Raw genomic sequence first — 18,348 nt, forward strand, 5'->3', positions numbered from 1 at the left:
CAACCTTTTTTTTTCTTTCTTTCTGTTTTGCAAGTCAACTTTAATAAATATGTAGGAAAAGCTGGGGTGGAGGAGGAGGGGAGGAGGCGACCTGACTGAACGCCAGCTTTTCTCCAAGGTCTCATATTGCAGAGCACTTAGATCAGTAAAGTGAAAGCTAGCAGGACTCTCCTGTGTTACTGGACGTTGCGAGTCTAATTTCTCTGGAAATGTACTTCACAAACAGTCCCAGCTGTCCCAGGAATGCAGTTTAACCATTGTTGTTATAGTTCTCGATTGGAAAGAATTAAAAAAATGTCATTCTGACTGAAGATTTATGCACTGAGATTACAATGATTGAATGTCAGCAGTTAGGTGAAGTTTGTATCTGCTCTCTCACTTGGGTTAGGCCCTCCCTCCTTTCTAAGCAGAATGACACAGTACTGTATTTTATTCTATGCTTTAAATTTTTTTTTTAAAAAAGAAAAAAGATTGCTATTGTAATAGCAACATTTTCATCACAGACGATAATTTTTTTGATATTGAAAGCAGCTAACAGAAAAGCTCAGGGATGTGGAACTCTAGGGAAGACAAGGCTTAGAGGAGAGATGCTATATCTGGTCTTCTATTTTAGTGTCTCAGAAGGATAAAATTTCTGACTATTTCTCTAATTATAATAGAGAGATTTCAGTCTGTGTTTGAATCTAATTTTGAGGGTTCCTAGCAGTAAGTTTCTTTTACTGCCATCATTTGTCAATGCATTAATGCACTGATGGTGCCTGACTTCAGATCCTGATTAGAACCAATGCACAGTACAGACTTGCAGAGCTAATAACTTCTGAATCCATACCAGAGATTGGATACCTAGATGGAAGAAAAAAGAATTCATTTTTCAGGCAGCACTATCCTAGAGTAACTGTTTTGGAGTCTCTTTTAGTTAGTTGCTGTTGAGACTTAAAGCTCCCCTCCAAGCAGAAGAATTAGTGTGCCTCTCAGCCCCTCTTACCTAATGGTTGATTGCTTAGAGCACGCCAAAAAAATGCAAAGGTTTTTGTTTCTGTAAGTTGCTACAGCTCCCATGCCTTGAAATATGTCAACAGTCTTAATTTGATCATTAGTCTGTATAAATATGAAAGTTGTGGCATGCAAAAGGCTTTCCCCCTAGGATAACCACATGTGTCCATACATTTATGTCTAGATTGGATGGATTAATACATACGTTATTTCAAGGGGGAAGAATCGTCATGCCCTAGGTGCTGCTGCAGTGTTTCCCCTGGCTGTCCCAGGGCTACCCAATGCACAGCGCAGGGTGCCAGTGGGGAGTTTCTCTCTGCTTCTCCCAAAGGTGGACACAATCCCAAAGGGGCCATTATTGACACCAAGAACAAAGGTCTTTACAGGTGGGGGGCTAAGCCCCACACAGCCGCTTACTCGCTCCACCCCTGTGGGATGAAGGAGAGAATTGGGAGGGTAAAAGCGCAAAAACTCATGGGTTGAGATAAAGATGGTTTAAGAGATAACGGAAAAGCTGTGAGCACAAGCAAAGCAAAATAAGGGATTAATTCATTACTTCGCATTGGCAGGCAGGTGTTCAGCCATCTCCAGGAAAGCACAGCTTCATCATATGTAATGGTGACTTTGGAAGAGAAACGCGATTAATCTGAAAGCCCCCCTTTCCTCCTCCTCCCCCCAGCTTTTATTGCTGAGCACAATGTCATATCGTCTGGGATAGCCCTTTGGTCAGTTGGGATTAGCTGTCCTGGCTGTGTCACCTGCCAACTTCTGTTTTCCCCCCCCAATCTGCTCGCTGGTGGAGCAGAGTGAGAAACGGGATGCTGTGCAAGCATTGCTCGGCAGTAGCTAGAACATCCCCGTGTTATCAATGCTGTTTTGGTCACAAATCCAAAACACAGCACCATGCAAGCTACTGTGGAGAAAATTAGCTCCGTCTCAACCAAAACCAGTCCGCTTAGAAAAGGATGGTTTATCACAGAAACAGCCCGTCCTAGTTTTTGTACCATGTTTAGGTATCCGTTCATTAAAATGTAATTTTTGCAGTTAAGAGTATTTTGTACAAACCTGCTGGGAGCAGAAAATACACGACCCAAAAATAAGCTTTAGTAAGTTGTTGGCAATGGCAACACCAACAGCTCAAAACCAAACAAACCACAGAATTGCTGTTCTGAAGAGCTTGTAGCTAGAAGCTTTTCCTAAGGAAGATTCAGCCAAGTAACCATCACCTTGTGTTGTTGGTCTGTAGCCCAGCTCTCTTTGTCCTTTGTCTTATTTAGCTACAGGAAAATAATTGAAGCAATGAGTCCCCATTCTCCACTTCTATTGACTCTCTATTTTCCCCTTTCTTCACCAAAATAATCTTTTTCTGAATAAGTACAAGGCTTCTAGGTCACCTGTCCCTCCAGGGGATAGACACAAGACTCATTTTGAGGTGGAAACTAATAATTGAGCATAAAGCAAAGCGTCCATTAGTTGTCAGTGGTATTTGTACATTTAAAAATAGTTATTAGATTGCTACAGTTGTGTCACGTGTCCTGATGCAGTGCAGGGAAACCTACACACTGTTGCACAACACACATAAAAGAGGTTTTGTACAAGAGTTACATTTAAATTACAACCCTGTGTTGCTGTTAAGCTTGTGAATCCTCACTTCTCTCTCACTGAATTGCGTGTTGTGTCTTATGCTTGCGCAAACAAGGCAGGTGAGGGGGAGCATCATGGGACGTAAGCAAGAGATGAGAAGCAACGTCCTCAAGAGGAGCACGCTGGGAATCAGGAGACCTTTGCTCTTCTCTGTCCTTTGCCAGGGACCTGCTAGGCAAATTTAAGCATCTTAATGGCTCGGGTTTTCTCTTTGTTTAAAACTGAACAAAAACGCTGCAAAGCATTGTGTGCAATAGTGCAGAGGTCTGCAAAGCATTGTGAAGTTTAAACAGTAATATTTTAAAGTAATAATAACCTAAAAGTATTACCAGGGTGCAGGTTTGTAAATGTTTTGGGCTTGTTTTTTTTTTTCTTATTCTGTTTGGAAAAGCTGTAAGCTTCTAGTTTGTATGTTAAGGCTTCAGTAAGGCACTTAAGCACGCATTTGAAATTAAGCATGTGCATTAGTCCTTTTCAGAATACTCAAAGCTATTAATTAGGGCTTGTAGCAAGACTGTTGATTGTCTAAAGTATGAATAGAATGTGCTTGGGGGGGGGACACCCTGCTTTTCAAGCACATACATATCCTGTTGCTAAAAATTAATAAATATTAATTTATAACAAACAAACATAACAAACCTCCAGTTAGTCATGCATTGGTGTGACCTTCCATCTCTGTGTCTCTCTCTTCCCTTGCTAGGCACAACACTAAAGTAGGTTATGATCAATGTGGTTAGTGCAGTGAGTGAATGTAATGATGCTAATGAGCCGTTTCTTTATAATGACCAGGTTCTCCAGCCCTGCCCAGCAACATGGTATATTTTGGAAGCTCTCAGGATGATGAGGATGAAGAAGAGGAGGAGGAGGAGACAGAGGACACAAAAACAGCCACAAACAATGCTTCATCATCATGCCAGTCAACCCCCAGGAAAGGAAAAACGCATAAACATGTACCAAATGGGCAAGGTAGGTCCTAAATAGTGCTGTTCTCCTGCACTGCCTAATAAGGAAATTTATGAGCTTAAATGTGCTTAATCCTTGTCCATCCTTCTGGATCTGAGTGAAAAAGGATACAGGTGATAATGGGAAAATGGAGTGAGATGTAGAGTTAGTATCTTCGATTTTAAACTGTTTCTCCTGACAATCTGAACTCTGTCTGTAGCAGAACTATAACTGCAGGGCTGGAATTATATTTTTTTATATATATATATATACACACACACACACATATGTGCTGGATTTATATATATATACACATATGTATATATGTGTAGACACACACTCATTCTCTGGCTTTTTTGAGACTGATGATTAATCTAGAATGATTTTATTTTATCAAAGTTAAATATAAGCATTCGTAAGTGATATCAAAATGTGTGACGGCCAACACTTAATTTCTCACGTGCAATATTGATACCACAATTGCAGTAAGTTAAGGTACTGTATTTATGTTGTTGATTGAAAGATTTTATGGAAGAAGCTTTTTCAAGTCAGTTTTTTCTTTGCAAATCAACAAAAGCTGCATTCATTACACAGTATTTTTGTCATGATATCCTTGTGCCATATCTTGATAAATGGATCCGTGTATGTTGCAACATCATCTAGGGTAAAATGGAACTCCTAAAAGCCACACTGAAAATTTTCTGAGCCTGCTATAATGCTCCACCGCCAAAGTCTTGTGTGATGTGGTTCTCTTTCCAGCAAGAGCTCTTGTATCATAACAATTGTATGCCTTCTCGGCCTGACATAATTTCAAAATGAAGCCTGTGCTCTCCATTCACTTCCTCAGTATTAGTTTACCATGAAAATCTTTGCTTCTGGTGACTGCCAGTTCAGCTCTCCTCTCTCTGCAGCTCACTTTTTGAGATATGAATGTGACCTGTGCTTGCTGCTTTTTTTGTTTGTTTGTTTGTTTTGTTCTTTCGTGCCACTCTGCTCTGCAGAACAGATTAGTAGATCCCAGTTACTTCACCTCTGCTTTTCAAAAGGGAGTTTTGTATAAAGGGTGCCCTTGTTACATATACCAAAATTAGTTTTCAATTATTAGCTTTTTTAGGACAAGGGGTAACAGTTTAAAACTGAAAGAGGGTAGATTTAGATTGGATATCAGGAAGAAGTTCTTTACTGTGAGGGTGGTGAGGCACTGGAACAGGTTGCCCAGGGAAGCTGTGGATGCCCCATCCCTGGAAGTGTTCAAGGCCAGGCTGGATGGGGCTTTGAGCAGCCTGGTCTAGTGGGAGGTGTCCCTGCCCAGGGCCGGGGGTTGGAACTAGGTGATCTTCAAGGTCCCTTCCAACCCATTCTATGGTTCTAAAATAACAGGCACAAAACCTCTATACATGGAAAATGAGATTGCATGTAACAGAACCTGCTGCCTTAGAGTTTTAAATGTGATACATCATTACAAAAGGAGCTGATCATGCACCTTGAGAATGTCCCAGATGGCAGCCACTTTGAAATTAGCTTAAAACAGAGACACCTGAAATCTTAATTCGGGGTAAGTAAAGGCAAACTTAATGAGCCATCTAATGGCTTCATAATCTTTATCAATATAGATCAGAGTGAGCATAAATGAAGCTGCTGCTTTAATAGATCTGCAAAAGACCTTTATAAAATACATAGGAGACAATGTGAGATGTTTTGACAAAGGTGATGAAATGGGAATTCCCAGAGAAGACAACTTCTTCTTTAACGTTGTCTTTTTTTTTTTTTAAATAATTAAAATTTCCTTACCCAGGGGTATTCCCATTTTTCAGTGTCTGTTATTTTGGTTGACAGCCAATAGTATTTTTGTTTCCTGTGAATAAAGTAGGTTCTTGTTCATGTGTGTCTGTTTTAAATGAGACCACACACAAAGGCAGACCAGGAATGGGTGCAGCAAATGAACTTAATCTAGCGTGAGAGTCTACTTTTAATGAATTAAAGTCTTTTGTTTTTAATATACAATCTGTAGTCAAGCACTTTGGACCTGAAAATGCTAAGTATTTGCTATGACATGCAACAACAAAGGTTCAGAGCTTGATTAATGTCATTAGACAGTGTCAAATGATTGCTTTGTACTAAATGGGGGCCAGAACAACTTTCCTGGGCGAAGTCGTTTGTCAATATCCTCTTCTGACACCAATATGGGATGTTATTAGGGTTGCACACCAAACTATTTGTTATAACCTAGCCTGTTGAGCCACCTTTTGGACAGCCAGCTCAATCAAAAACACCTACGTATGAATAAGCAGCACGTGTAACACGTGGCATAGCTTGCTGCACGAATTGAAGTAATTAGCTCAACTGACTTGTTGCCTTCCAACCTTACTGCTTACCTAGATATATTTAAAGCATCAGATTGTTACCTGTGCCTTTTCATCCTCCTTTCTTAGTACTTCTGATGTGCTGCACATATATCCAGCTGTTAAAGAGCAAAGTAAAATGGTTGGCAGGAGAAGTGTTTATCCCCCACATTCATGGGAGTGTGGAAAAGGGATATGTAGCAATGTGCAAGCCTTTCCTTCGTGCAGTATCTTAGTGCAGGCGGTGATAGTCTTGTGGTTAAACTGTTTTCTAAGATATTGCTGTGGTTGCCACAAGGGAAAACAGTAGAGCCATGCTGTTAAAAATTGGTTTCGTGTCATTGCCAAACTTCAGCTGATTAGGCTGGGTCTGACACATGTTAAGGTAAGTTAGTGGCGATAAAGCCTTGGATGTCATTGGTGGGTGCTTTGTGCCCTGGTTAGAAACTTTTAGTAGTTCTGGGTAGGTATCTCTCATGTCGTGTGGAATGTTCTGCGTGTAACTCCTCCCGTTACTGTCTTTTTTTCAGTGTGCTTTAACTTAACAATGAACAGTTCTCACTAAGAGAAGATACTGTCTAAAGACTTCCAGTTGTCATTTGCAAGAGAACTGTTTTCTTGTAATGTAGAGTAAAACAGTGGTGAGTGGTTCTTACTTGCTAATGGATTAAGGTGTGATCTCACAGTGTGTCATAGATTAATTCAGGTCAGAGAAGACACCAGGAGGTCATCTAGTCTTACCTCTTCTGCAAAATACCATTGATAATTTCTTCTGACAAATTCAGCACTAAAATTGGCAGAGGTTTGTGCCTTTAATTATCTGTGTCTTTAGAGGAGGGGGAGATTTTAGAAGCTTTCTAAAACTTGATGTGAAATTTTGGTCCTAATCAGAATGATTTTAATTGAGTTAGGATTTATAGCGGGGTTAAAACAGTGAAAGGCCAGAAACCAGTCAACTGAATCACTTGGTCTCCATATAGCTACTGACTGCAAAAGGATATTTTCCCAGCTAAGAAACCATATGAACATTTAGTTGAAATAGAGAAATCCCTCTTGCTGTTTCAGTCATGGATTTCATCTTTTTAAAGCACGTAGTTCCCTTTTAACTTCAGACCTTCTAAGTAAGTTTTTGGTGATTTTCAAAATTAACGTATGGAAAATTAGGGATGATGTGGTGCTGCATATTGCAGCAGATAGAGCAGAGGTTCGGATGGCTGTCTTGTAATTGCAGGCCTGTTACTGACCCTTTTGAGGGTGGGTGTAGAAACCCCGTAATTCTTGGTGTTTAGGTCCAGAACGCCCAGCCACGGGACGCCTGCGTGCTGCTCAGATGGATATGCTTATTTTCCAGCTTGCATTTTGTACGCATCTCAAATGACCATCAGTCTATCTGCGGCTATTACACGGCTTTGAACACAAGGAATTTGGTGGTAGAAGCCAGGCAGGAGCATTGGCTTAAACAATGTGTTTTTTCTTCAGTGTAGTTGCCAGGTGTGGGGAGAAACTTCTCAACCGCAGCCTGGATGACAGGGCGTCTTGCCAACATGGAGGAGGAGATGGAGAGACATTGATCTATTAGAAAATTGACCTTATGCAAAGGGAGGAGGGCGTCAGTCATCAGCTGCTGTGGGCTGACGTGCAGGGAAAGCAGGTTCTCCGCAAGCGAGCTGTACTCCGCTTCCCTGGGGGACGGGGAGGTACTGAGTCTAAATTACATCTCCCTGCTGCTCGGAGGAAATTCCAAGTTGTAGGTAAGAGGGTAGGCTTAGGACTCGGTTCCTTTAAAACTAATTCTTTGAATTCCTCATGACTAAATAAATCCTACTTTGATTTCATTCTGTGGCACAGCGGAAGGTTTTCTCTGCAGGCTCCTGAAGGAAAATGTTTGCAGGTGCCAAGTGTTTTGTTAGGCAGGCTGGGATAGGGAGCTGGAAGATGCAACGGGGGAGTTGTTGGCTTATCGGTCCCATCACAAGAGCAAAAGGGGATAGGCGTTACCCTACTTGAAAGGGCTTGTGGACTGGAAAAGGGCTTCAGGAGGAGCAGAGTACAGAGATGCGGTTGCGTAGACAACTTTGAAAGTGCACGCAGCAGGCTACAGTTCCTCTGAGATGGTTGGCTAATTTCCTCAAGAAGGGTGATTGTAGGATTAGGTATTCCTCACACCAGCACAGCAGTTCAAAGGCGGAGAGAAGAGCACACCTGGGCCAGCATACGTGGAAATGTCATGTTTGTCTTCGGACGCCTGAGATAGCCGATTAAGTTCAATTTAAATGTAGGAAAACAGAGTTAGCCATCATTATTTGTAACCAGACTTCTTCAAGAAGGAAAGTCTTGTTTCCTTAGCTGGAGCAAACCAGCTCTGGTGTGTCAGCAAACCTGCTGGGTCAGAAATGGTTACTGGTCTGTGCTGTGTTTTGTTGACATGGTCAGATAAAAACTGCTCTGCATGCCTTTTGCCTGAAATGAGCAGGGCAGAAAATTGCATAGATGCCTTTTTTCTTGGGGCTCAAATTTCAAAACAGATCTGGCAGTAGTGCGTAGTAAGCAGGCATCACTAGAAATACTATACTCTGTTTTAGTGCTGTCTTCCTCGCTTACAAGAAATACAAACGAATGTTTCACCTCTCAGTTTGCAGTGGATAATTTGGCAGAGTAATTTCCTTACATGTGTAGTAACAAAGATGAGGCAGGAAAAAATTCTAGGTAGTTGGGCTTTTTTTCTTATTTCAGGATATAGTTCAATGCAGTGTTTGTATGTCTTGGGCTTAAATGGCGTATTTTTAGCATACATTACTGTTTGTACGCATTGTGAGAAAATTCTAATTTGTGGTTGCAATTCTTTATTTAGTCTTGTTTTTAACTAAATTTGGTGTTTGGGGGTGGGTACATAAGACAGTCTTAGGCTTATGCATTTTTTTTTTAGTAAAATTAATCCTGTAGAGAGGTAAACATCTAGAAGAAAAATAGTTTTTGCACCCAGCTAAAAAGCAGAATGAGAACATTTCAGGCAGAGTGCTACAATAGTTAATGGGTAGGCAATTATTTTGATGATTTACAGCCTTTTGTTGAAATACCATGGAACCAGTAATTGTTGCAATAAACATTTTTGCACATTTAATTTTTCTGCAAAAATATGTAACATGAAAATTACCCGTTTTGTGGTAATTTACATATTTAAATATGCAAATCAGACACAACACATGTGGGGATTTGCGGATTTTCAGTAGCTAGATGTATGACCTGTGGAGAAGAATAGGGGAGCTGGAAGTTGCTCAAAAAAATTGGATTGTTATCCCAGTGAGAGACTCGTGATAACAGATAGACACTTCTTGTATGGACTTGCTGCTTAGCGAGTGACCCTTTCGATGTTGTTTGTGTCGTAATGGTTAGGTGAGAGTAATGAATTTGTGCTAAGATGAGACACTTGGTATTGAATTTTTGCAAACGGTGGCACGGTGTCTCATACCAGTACCAGTGGCGCAGTATATTCCTGTACGTGTAGGGTTTTGAGCTGTGCTACTGATAGCGTCAAAAAGAAATTCAGTGTTATCTGCCACGGTTCTCCTGTTTGACTTCTCTAGCTGTTGAAATCTTGTTGCAGAGTTGTCCACTGAGAAATTGCATAGTGTTGGGTGAGGGCTGGAGAAGTGTGGAAACAGTGGTACCACATGTTTTCATACCGTGTTGTGGTGTCCTTTTCTCCAGAAATACGCGTTTGCCACTGACCCCAAGTTGGTAGATCGTGTTGGGGGGCTTCAGAAGACAGCTTCTATCTCTGGAAATGGTTTATAGAAGTCTGAACATACCCAACACTTCAGGAAAACAATTGGCAGTGTTAAAATACTCTGTTTTATGGAAGTAGATCATTGTTTTAGTTCCTCTGGGAGGGGAAAAGAATTATTGCCTGGGTCCTTTAAGGCAGTTTGAGAGCCACATAAATGTTTTCACAGTGACTTAAAACTGAATTGAAGCCAGAGCAAGAATGTTTTTGTACAGTAACGGATACTTAATGCCAGAAAGTTGATTAATATTACATCTCTTCCCAAACATGATCTATGTAACAACATGAGGTTTGCATTGGAATATCTGGCTCGGGTTCACGACATTGGCAAGGCTCCCTTTTCTCCTTCTAAAAACAAAACTTCTCCCTTTCACTCTTATCTTCCCTCTTTGTTTTGGATAGTTTTATGAATGTGCAATTACTCGCTTTATGCGGCACGAGCTCTGCAACATGCGGCATATGCGTACATGTATGGTCCATGTATTTATCTTCCAGACACTGTTATAAAAGCAAAAGAGTTCATACCTCAGTACTCTGCGCTCTCTGCAACTGAGTCCCCCCGTTATCTCAAGTATAAAGCATACCTGGTGCAGGAATTAACTCCAGGAGGGCTTGGGAGAGAAAGCTTAGCCTGTGGAGTCAGCTGTTGGCTGAACCTGGTCCAGTAATTCTGCTGCTTACACAGTGAAAGCCTGATTATTGTACGTATTACAAATTGGCTTCTGAATGGCTGGCTGGATGTATGCTATAAAGTACTTGCATGCAAATTCATTTCTAGGAATACTTCAGAAAATTGTTGAAAACACAATAAATATTTATAGCTCACTTCAGTGTCAATTCCTGTAGTAAATGTTTAGTTGCTCTGTAGTAATTGAGCACATCTATGGCTTTACTTGATGAAACATTTGTTTTCAGCCATTATTATAGCTGCACCTAGTACATGCACAGTTTGCATTGGTTTGCCTAGGGATTCTTTATCACAGTTTCAAATGAGATACCTCGAAGTCCCTGTATGGGATCCTGGGTGAATATTGGTGCCGGGGGTCCAGTTCCCCCAATGCAGAGAGCACTGTGATGCATCCGCAGGGATCATGCCTGCCATAAGGTTTTTCTCTGCTGCCATAAATTATATCAGTGGTTTAAAAACGCCCAGTGCTTGTGAGTTTTGAATGTAGTGGTTCGGTTTCTTTGCATTTGATCATCACTGCTAACCAAAAGACCCACAAGTATTTCGCTCTGGGACTCTTATTGTTTCAGCTTAATAATAATAATAATTGCTTTGGAGGACGTGGCATTTTGAGGACGAGCATTCAGATAGATATGGATAAAAGGATATGTGAAGTGTCTGAACACTAATAATTTACTTGCACTTTTAACTATTTGTTGGTAGTGCTCTTACCTTTAACTAAAAGCCGTTCTGGAAATATAGAGCTGATTAAGGTAGCATAAAATAATTATAATTCAAGATTATGAAAGATTTCTGGTTTAATAATGTGAGTTTCACCACTCGTGGGTTGGGTTTTTTCCTGACTTTCTGGTTTTTAATGAAATTATTGCTTCAAGGATGAAACCTTTATTGAATATACTCTTTCGTGAGGAAAAAAATAACAGGGAGCAGAATATTGGATATTGTGCATGTTGGAGTTCTTTCTCGGATGGGAGACTGTAGCTGGGACATGTCTACATTTGGGCTTAGTAAAGCATAAGGTGCACCTTTTCTGAATGTCACATAAATATTGAGGAGCTGGCAATAGGAGAACGTGATTTGTTGCATAAGAGGACACAAAAGACTTGGTAATTGTTTTATTGCTAAATCAGATTTGGTCTCAGTAATATTTAATAGAGAGTTTTGGAGTTTTGGGGGGAAGTATTGTTTTCTTTCCTTTGAGAAGTAGTTGTTTCAGCCTTATTACCAGTTATTCTTCTACGAGATTTCTTGAGGGGCTTTTTGGTCTTTCGTGGTGATTTCATCTTTTCACTGAACTGTTTTACTGGCTATTTGTGCCAGAGTTTAAGCTTGTATTGTACTCTCTAAGCCTAAATACTTCTAAATTTTTACGCAGATGGAAGCAAAATCATAGTCCGGGGGACACACACCCACCCACCTGCCCCCTTTAAATGCTTGGCTTGTGATAGTGTTTTGTAATTAGTCAAGTTAATGTTTTGATACTTGTTCACATAATATATTTTTGGATTTTGCAGAACTTATTATTGCAGAAAGGTTTTTATACCTATCTAGCTGGATATAACAATATTCTAGGTGTTGGAAGAAATAAACACTGCTTTTTATAGAAACTGATACCATCTACTGTTTGACTAGAGACAGCTTGACTAGGACTGTTTTGCATGTATGTCTCTCCCTTTTTATTGTGTTTTCAGGCTTTAAGCTTTTTAAGCTTTTCCTGTGAGACTGAACATTTTTTTCTCTCCCATTTCTCTCTTCCCCTTTCAAGAATCTTACAAATTAAGACAAAAGATAATTACTCAGAGGGTAAAACTGGCAGGGTTCCCACGACACTTAAAATTAATGAGCTGTTGCATATAAAATATACCTTTTCTCATGTTCGCTGGGTTGGGGTTTTTTTTGTGAACCATAAAAGTGCACAATTTGGCTTTTTGGCTGTGTTTTCTGTTTTAGTAATTTTCGGTTTATAAAGTGGCAACTGAATAAGAAAACTAATCTCTCTGACTTAACGTTTCCGTATGAGCAGATCGGTATATACCATTTGTTCCCTCCAAAGGAAAATATCACTTGCAGTGATGAAATACGTATTAACAAAGCTGCCATCGGTTGTTTGTGCTATGTCTTATTAAAAATAAATAGTTGTGCTTCGTGCATCCGTAGCGCTTTCCATCTGATGTGAGAACTCCTTACAAAGGAGGACAAATGTATTGTCATGAACTCCCCGAGAGGGGTTGGCAATTATTATCAGTTCCATCACTGGAAATGAGACACGGAGGTTACACGACTTTCACTGAAATCACTGAGAAATCCTCGGCTGGCTGGGGCAGCGCCAGTTGCTCCTGAGCTCAGGAGTGACGGAGCCACGGGGGAATTTGCAGTGATTTCGCTGCCAATGGCTTTTCTCTCATTCTTACTCAATTTATGGAATAGGGAAGGAAGAGCAATTGCAATTTTTTATTTTTCTACATAATCTGCTTCAACACTTATGACCGGCTGAATATGATAAGTGGCCCGAATAACAAATTTGTCGGTATCTGGATGAAGTTTCAGCTTTTGGAGGTGTGGTAGGAAGGTAGATAGCTGGTTGGGAAGGTTTGGAGGTAGGTGTCTACTCAAAAGCAGCTTAGATGCCCCTCTTCTGTCCAGAAGGATTGTTGGTTATTACTCTTACTGCTGCTACTGCTGTAATACAACAGGACATCTGTAGAGACAGCTAAGCTTCACAATTTAGATAAAAAGGTATGTAATGCAGGTATATCATGTTCAGTGATAAAATAAGGCTTTCATGTTACAAGACAACAATAACTTAATTCATTTAGTTAATATTCCCTAACAGATGGTGCATGTTGTGTGTAACAAATGTGATTTTTAGATACTTGTGCTATTAAGTATTTATGAATTTTCTTATTTACGTTCTTTCCTAAACCATGGCAAAAAAAGTCAGGGGTAAAAACCAAGAGTAGATGAGAAGGCAGGAGAGTGCTTGCCATTGCGGGTGTTGGATCACAAGCCTCACGGACCTTTATCAAGTGCTTCACTGAAGAGGGGGCAGCACTGACATAAATTCACCGCATTTTTTATTAACAAACAAACAGAGAAATGTGACATGTTTTGTTTTTTTTTTTAGCCTCAGCTTTTCATGTGCCCTGACAACAAAAGAGCAGTGCCTATTCTTAAATAAATTCAGCTGAGGGACAGGAACAAAACTTGCTGAGATGCACTTGCATACGTTTGCATAATATTTATTGTACCAAAAATATGGTTTCTGTTCTGTGCTTTCTTATTCCTTCACTTTAGCAGAAGGCTAGGGCACTCAGCATAGGTCCCAGCATTACTTTATGCGACATGTTCCAAAATGGTTTTAGTATTTTCCTTTCTTTGCAGAAGTACCTTTTTCTCTTTGCAGCTTGTCTGCTATAGGCAAACTGCTGTCAGTTTGGTTCAGCAGTTTGGCTATTGATGAAAACAAAATGTGCTTTTTCATGGAATGTTTCCTTTCTTTTACGTTAATGTAAAAATTTTTTTCCTTTTTTTTTCTGTTTAGGTTATGTTTAGAATTCCATCTCTGCAACAGCAAAAAGCTAATTAAATCTGTCATAAATAAAAATCAAGCTGATAAGTCTAAATTTAGGTCAATCAAAACAGTAAGATACCTTGTATGTTTTAATTTGGATATTGAAGATAAATGTGTGTTAACAAGCAAAGGAAATATTTTAGTAAATCTGTTCATATAAAAAAAATATGCAAAATAGTGCTTCTATTTCTGTATTGATTTTACTTTAGATATAAGACGACACTAAATATCCTAACACTGACAGTAGAGGAAGTTGGGTTGTTTTGAAAGAAGAGATTGGTCCTGTATTTTTTTTTTTCCTCCTCTTCTTTTTTTTCCTTAATGGTCTGATTTTTCTCTCTTCTCAGTTTTCAATGGGTCCAGCAAATCATCGAAGGAGAAAGAACCTGCTCAGAAACACAAAAGCAAAGAGGCCACACCAGGGAAGGAGAGGAATGGCGAACATAAGGCTGAGAGCCGAAAAGACCAGGCTGCTGCTAATCACCATCCTACTACAAACACTGGCTCCTCTACGAAAGGGCTCACCGCTAACAACCACCACACTCTTCATAAATCGGCTCAGGACTTAAGGAAACAGGTAATGAATTGTACTCTACTGTGGACACATGGGGAAATGCAGACTTTTAGGGTGCTAGCTCCCTTTTCCACTGCCTGGCATAGAGCAAACATGGCAATCCTTGAAAGCGTGCTCTGTGGACAGCAGGGAGTTAATTTTCAGTGAAAGAGAGAGAAAGAGAGAAAGAAGGAAAAAAGAAAAGTGATACGTACGTGGGAAATCAGTATCATAAAGCATGCTTTACAACCCTGTCTTGATATTATCCAGTGTATACGTATGAAAGAGTAAAGTTCACATCACTATTTATTAAACCTTTCTGACTGGCACTCTTGTTGGCCTCTCCTGCTGACAGTGCCAAGGCTGGCAGCACGTGGAAAAATGAACTCCTTTTGAGTACAGCTGGTCTGCTCGGGTTATCTTAGAGGCTCGCTGGCGTTGTAGAGAAGCTGACATTACACTCGAGTGTCTTGAATTGCATACGGACAACACAAACCTCGGAATCTAGGGAAAAATGTTTTCCCTGATACATAAAGAAGGTGCTCTAGGATATTGCCTCCTTTGCAGTAGATGTACCAGATGGGGAGAAATTCAGACTTTTATGTTACCTGGTTGAAATCTAGCAAAAAAATTCAGCAAGGTTTTTCTCAGCCTGACTTGTATTTGGGTGTGGAAGTTTAGCGGACCAATCTTTCGGTGCTCGTGACTGGCGGTTGGGCAGGATGTGTCTCCATCTGTTTTTGATGATTGGATCAAAGGTATCCTAAAACAGCAAGTGTCAAATAAGTTTTTTATAGAAGACTTTCAAAATACCTTGTCAGTGTCCTTATTCAGTCTGGGCCTGGGTTAGAAAGGTACCTGCGCCAGGGCAATGCAGTACAGAAAGAAATCTTGCTGCACTTAGGCCTTACCTTTTTTTATTTTATTTTGCAGTGGTTAATTCTCAACAGCCCAATTAGAGACACTCTTTATTTGCTGGCGTCTAAAGGTTTTTCTTCTAAGTAGGCTGGACTTCACTGGAGCTGGAATTGCCATCTTGTAGGGCCTTAAAAGGCACACCTCAGTCATAGGTTTGGAAATTAAAAATGGCAAAAAGAAAAACAGTGTTCCTATTGCTGAGGAAATCTTCCATGCCCTGTGGTGTTTAGCTTCTCCGGAAATGCCTCCCCTGGATTTGTATTACTTTCTAAATCAAACGTGAGATCCTGAAGGCTATCTACAGTATATTTCTCTGTACCTCTAAGACTTCCATTCTTTATTCCCCCATGGCAATTTTTGCTTATCTAGTCTTTAGCTTGAATGCCTGCCTCCTTTTGCATCCTTTTGGCTTTGTTTTTTGTGACTACCAGCATCCTGTGCTCCTTGCTGTGACATGCTCTGCCATGAGTTCTTAATTTTGAACAAGTTTTCCAAAGTGTAAAGATGCACTTCGTACTCAATTATTTTAACTCACTGGAACACTTACGTGAAATGCTTTATAGTTGTATCATCAAAGTATGACTGGTTAAAATTCTTGTGAAAATCAACTGCCGTCACTTGTGAAGGAAGCTCTGAGAAGGGAAAAGACAGGTGTAGGAGAATTTTGTCCACAATCCAAGTGGGTTTTTCTTCGTAGAGTGTTACATGTTTCCAATCTTGCTATGCAAAATGGAGAGAAATTCTAAAGCAATACAGTACAACCAACAGTTGTGCCACATAGACACCTCGCAGAGTGTGGTCCTCAAGCTTCAGAAAACAAGGGGGCTGTAAGTTGAGATGATGATTTTTTATTATTTTTTAAAAAAGAAAAAGATTAGGCATTTAAATTTTCTTCCGCAAATCACAGTAACATAAGTACTTTCTTACCAATTTTAATGAAAACGTGGCTGTAACTAATTAAAGGTGAATTACCCATTTTGCCTGACAGAAAAACTTAGCTTTGTGCAAAACCATAGACTTAGCAGTTAAGTGACATTGCTAAATTTCCTGCCCTTGTCCTGAGTCTTTTTTGGCATTTTCAGTATTTTCCGAAAGGAGAGTTGTTTTCCCAGGGTGCCAGCCACACGTTCTTCTGCCTTCCAGTATGTTTTTGCTCCTTGTTCATGTGCATTTACATGGTTTATTTATGTGTGTGTTTTTGGTTTTTTCAGTCTTATAGAAAATAAAGGCAGAACACTAGAAATTACCCCAGATTTTCTTTTTTCCTCTCATTCTTTCTTTTCTTTTCTTTTCTGGTGTGCGCTTGCACTTGTCACGTGTTCCCCCTCTCTCTTTCTTCCTCCCTTGCTATCTTCCCCAATCCCCTACTTCAAAGGGGTTGTGGGCAAAGGAAATGTAGTTCAATGGAGCCCTCTCTTGGCCTGATATGGTAACTTAGCTCTGCAAAACTCGTATCAACACAGAAGTATTTTTATGAATGAATTCGAGACCAGTGGCATAACTTGAATTTGTTTGGGACCAATACTGTTGTTGGTGTTGCTAATGTTGCTGCTGTTTCTGTGGTTGTTACCTAACAAGTTGTTTGTTGGCTTTATTTTGTGTGTGTGTATGTGTGTCTGTGTCTGGAGGATGGATCCTAGGTGCTGTGCAGAGGTGTGTATTTAGACCAGTTCAAATCCAACAAACACATTGCTGCAAGGCTATGTGCTCGTCCCATTTGCCTTTTAAAAGATACCAAAATTTAAAATCTATTGAACCGTCTTTTACTGCAAGGCAAGTGTTCGGTAAAGTGGACAAAAGAGTGTCTGAAGACAAACATATGTCAGCAAAACTGAGAAGATAGCTGAAAAGCAAAGATAAGATGATTCATGTCCCTAGTTTCACCTTTATCTCAAGACTTTGAGTCATGTAAGGCTAATGTCAATCACTTTGTTACTATTTGAATTAAATTGACTTCTTTCTTATGTGCTCAGTGTAAGCACTGCCTCGGGATGGAGCTGTGGCATAGACCCCCATTTGGTGAACCTGCGCACCTGGCAGTGTGGCCAATTTTTTAGGCTGACTCTGTGTGTGTATGTTTGGTTTGGGGGGAGACATATCAACAGTAGAAAGGTAAGAAAATGCCTACTGCAATTTCTTGTTTCTTTTGGTTCCAATCATCTGATGGGTCCTCAGAGACAAGTACAGACCAGGAACGTGTAGGTGATGAGTGACCAGCCAGAATTTCACATTTGTCAATGTGAAATCCTGAATCCCCCTGTTGCTTTGGTGGGTCATGACCACGTTGTTTGTTCCACTTGTTTCCAGCTGGAAGACGTTTGTTGCAGCCTATTGCCATTTGAAGCGTGGTCTGTTCTGGTCTATATAGTATTGCTGTATCTTAAACATTATGCTATCCGCTCTGAAATCATTCAAGATTCCTGTGGGCATTTGGGGAGGGAAGAGGGAGAGGTATTTGAAAACTGTCGTGTTTTGTCTGCTCTAGAAAGATGATGATCCTGAGGAAGTTTCCAGCAGTGTTTCTTTCTTGTGGGGTCTCCTTAGTTAGCAGCCAGAAAGAAGTGAATTCCTCATAATATTCTCAAAGCCAAGTGTTCTCTACTTCTGGTTCTGTTCATCATTGGAATAATGTCACTAAGTTTGAATAAAAACTCAAAGTAGCGTGCTTGGTAATCTAGGATTGGATGTTAGATAGCAGAAGCTTATGTACCTGTTGGGTTCAAGATTTAGCCCTGAGAGATCTAAGCTTTCATTGTGTGGAGGTATTCTAACAACTCTAACCAGTTGTGATAAGTTGCTGCTTTCTTAATTAATTCAGTTTTCCAGAGGTTTGTATCTTGGCAGTTTTAATTCTGGCCTAAAGCTAATGGTGCTGATAGCATGTTTTCCTTTGAAGAGGAGGAGCAGTGAGGA

General features: G+C 40.2%; 1 protein-coding gene across 2 annotated transcripts in view; it reads left to right on the forward strand.

Moving 5' to 3' along the window:
* Positions 1 to 18,348, forward strand: part of JARID2 (jumonji and AT-rich interaction domain containing 2) — a 658,143-nt gene that overhangs the window by 171,216 nt on the left and 468,579 nt on the right. For both annotated transcript variants that reach the window (XR_010069928.1, XM_063325853.1), the window contains exons 5-6: positions 3,427 to 3,603; positions 14,312 to 14,541. Coding sequence is in view for 1 of the 2 variants with exons in the window: in XM_063325853.1 (XP_063181923.1) it covers positions 3,427 to 3,603; positions 14,312 to 14,541 (407 nt within the window). In the remaining variant the exon portion in view is untranslated. The remainder of the gene's footprint in view (positions 1 to 3,426; positions 3,604 to 14,311; positions 14,542 to 18,348) is intronic.

This window comes from Chroicocephalus ridibundus, chromosome 2, assembly GCF_963924245.1.
Source record: "Chroicocephalus ridibundus chromosome 2, bChrRid1.1, whole genome shotgun sequence".
NCBI classification, from domain to species: Eukaryota; Metazoa; Chordata; class Aves; order Charadriiformes; family Laridae; genus Chroicocephalus; species Chroicocephalus ridibundus.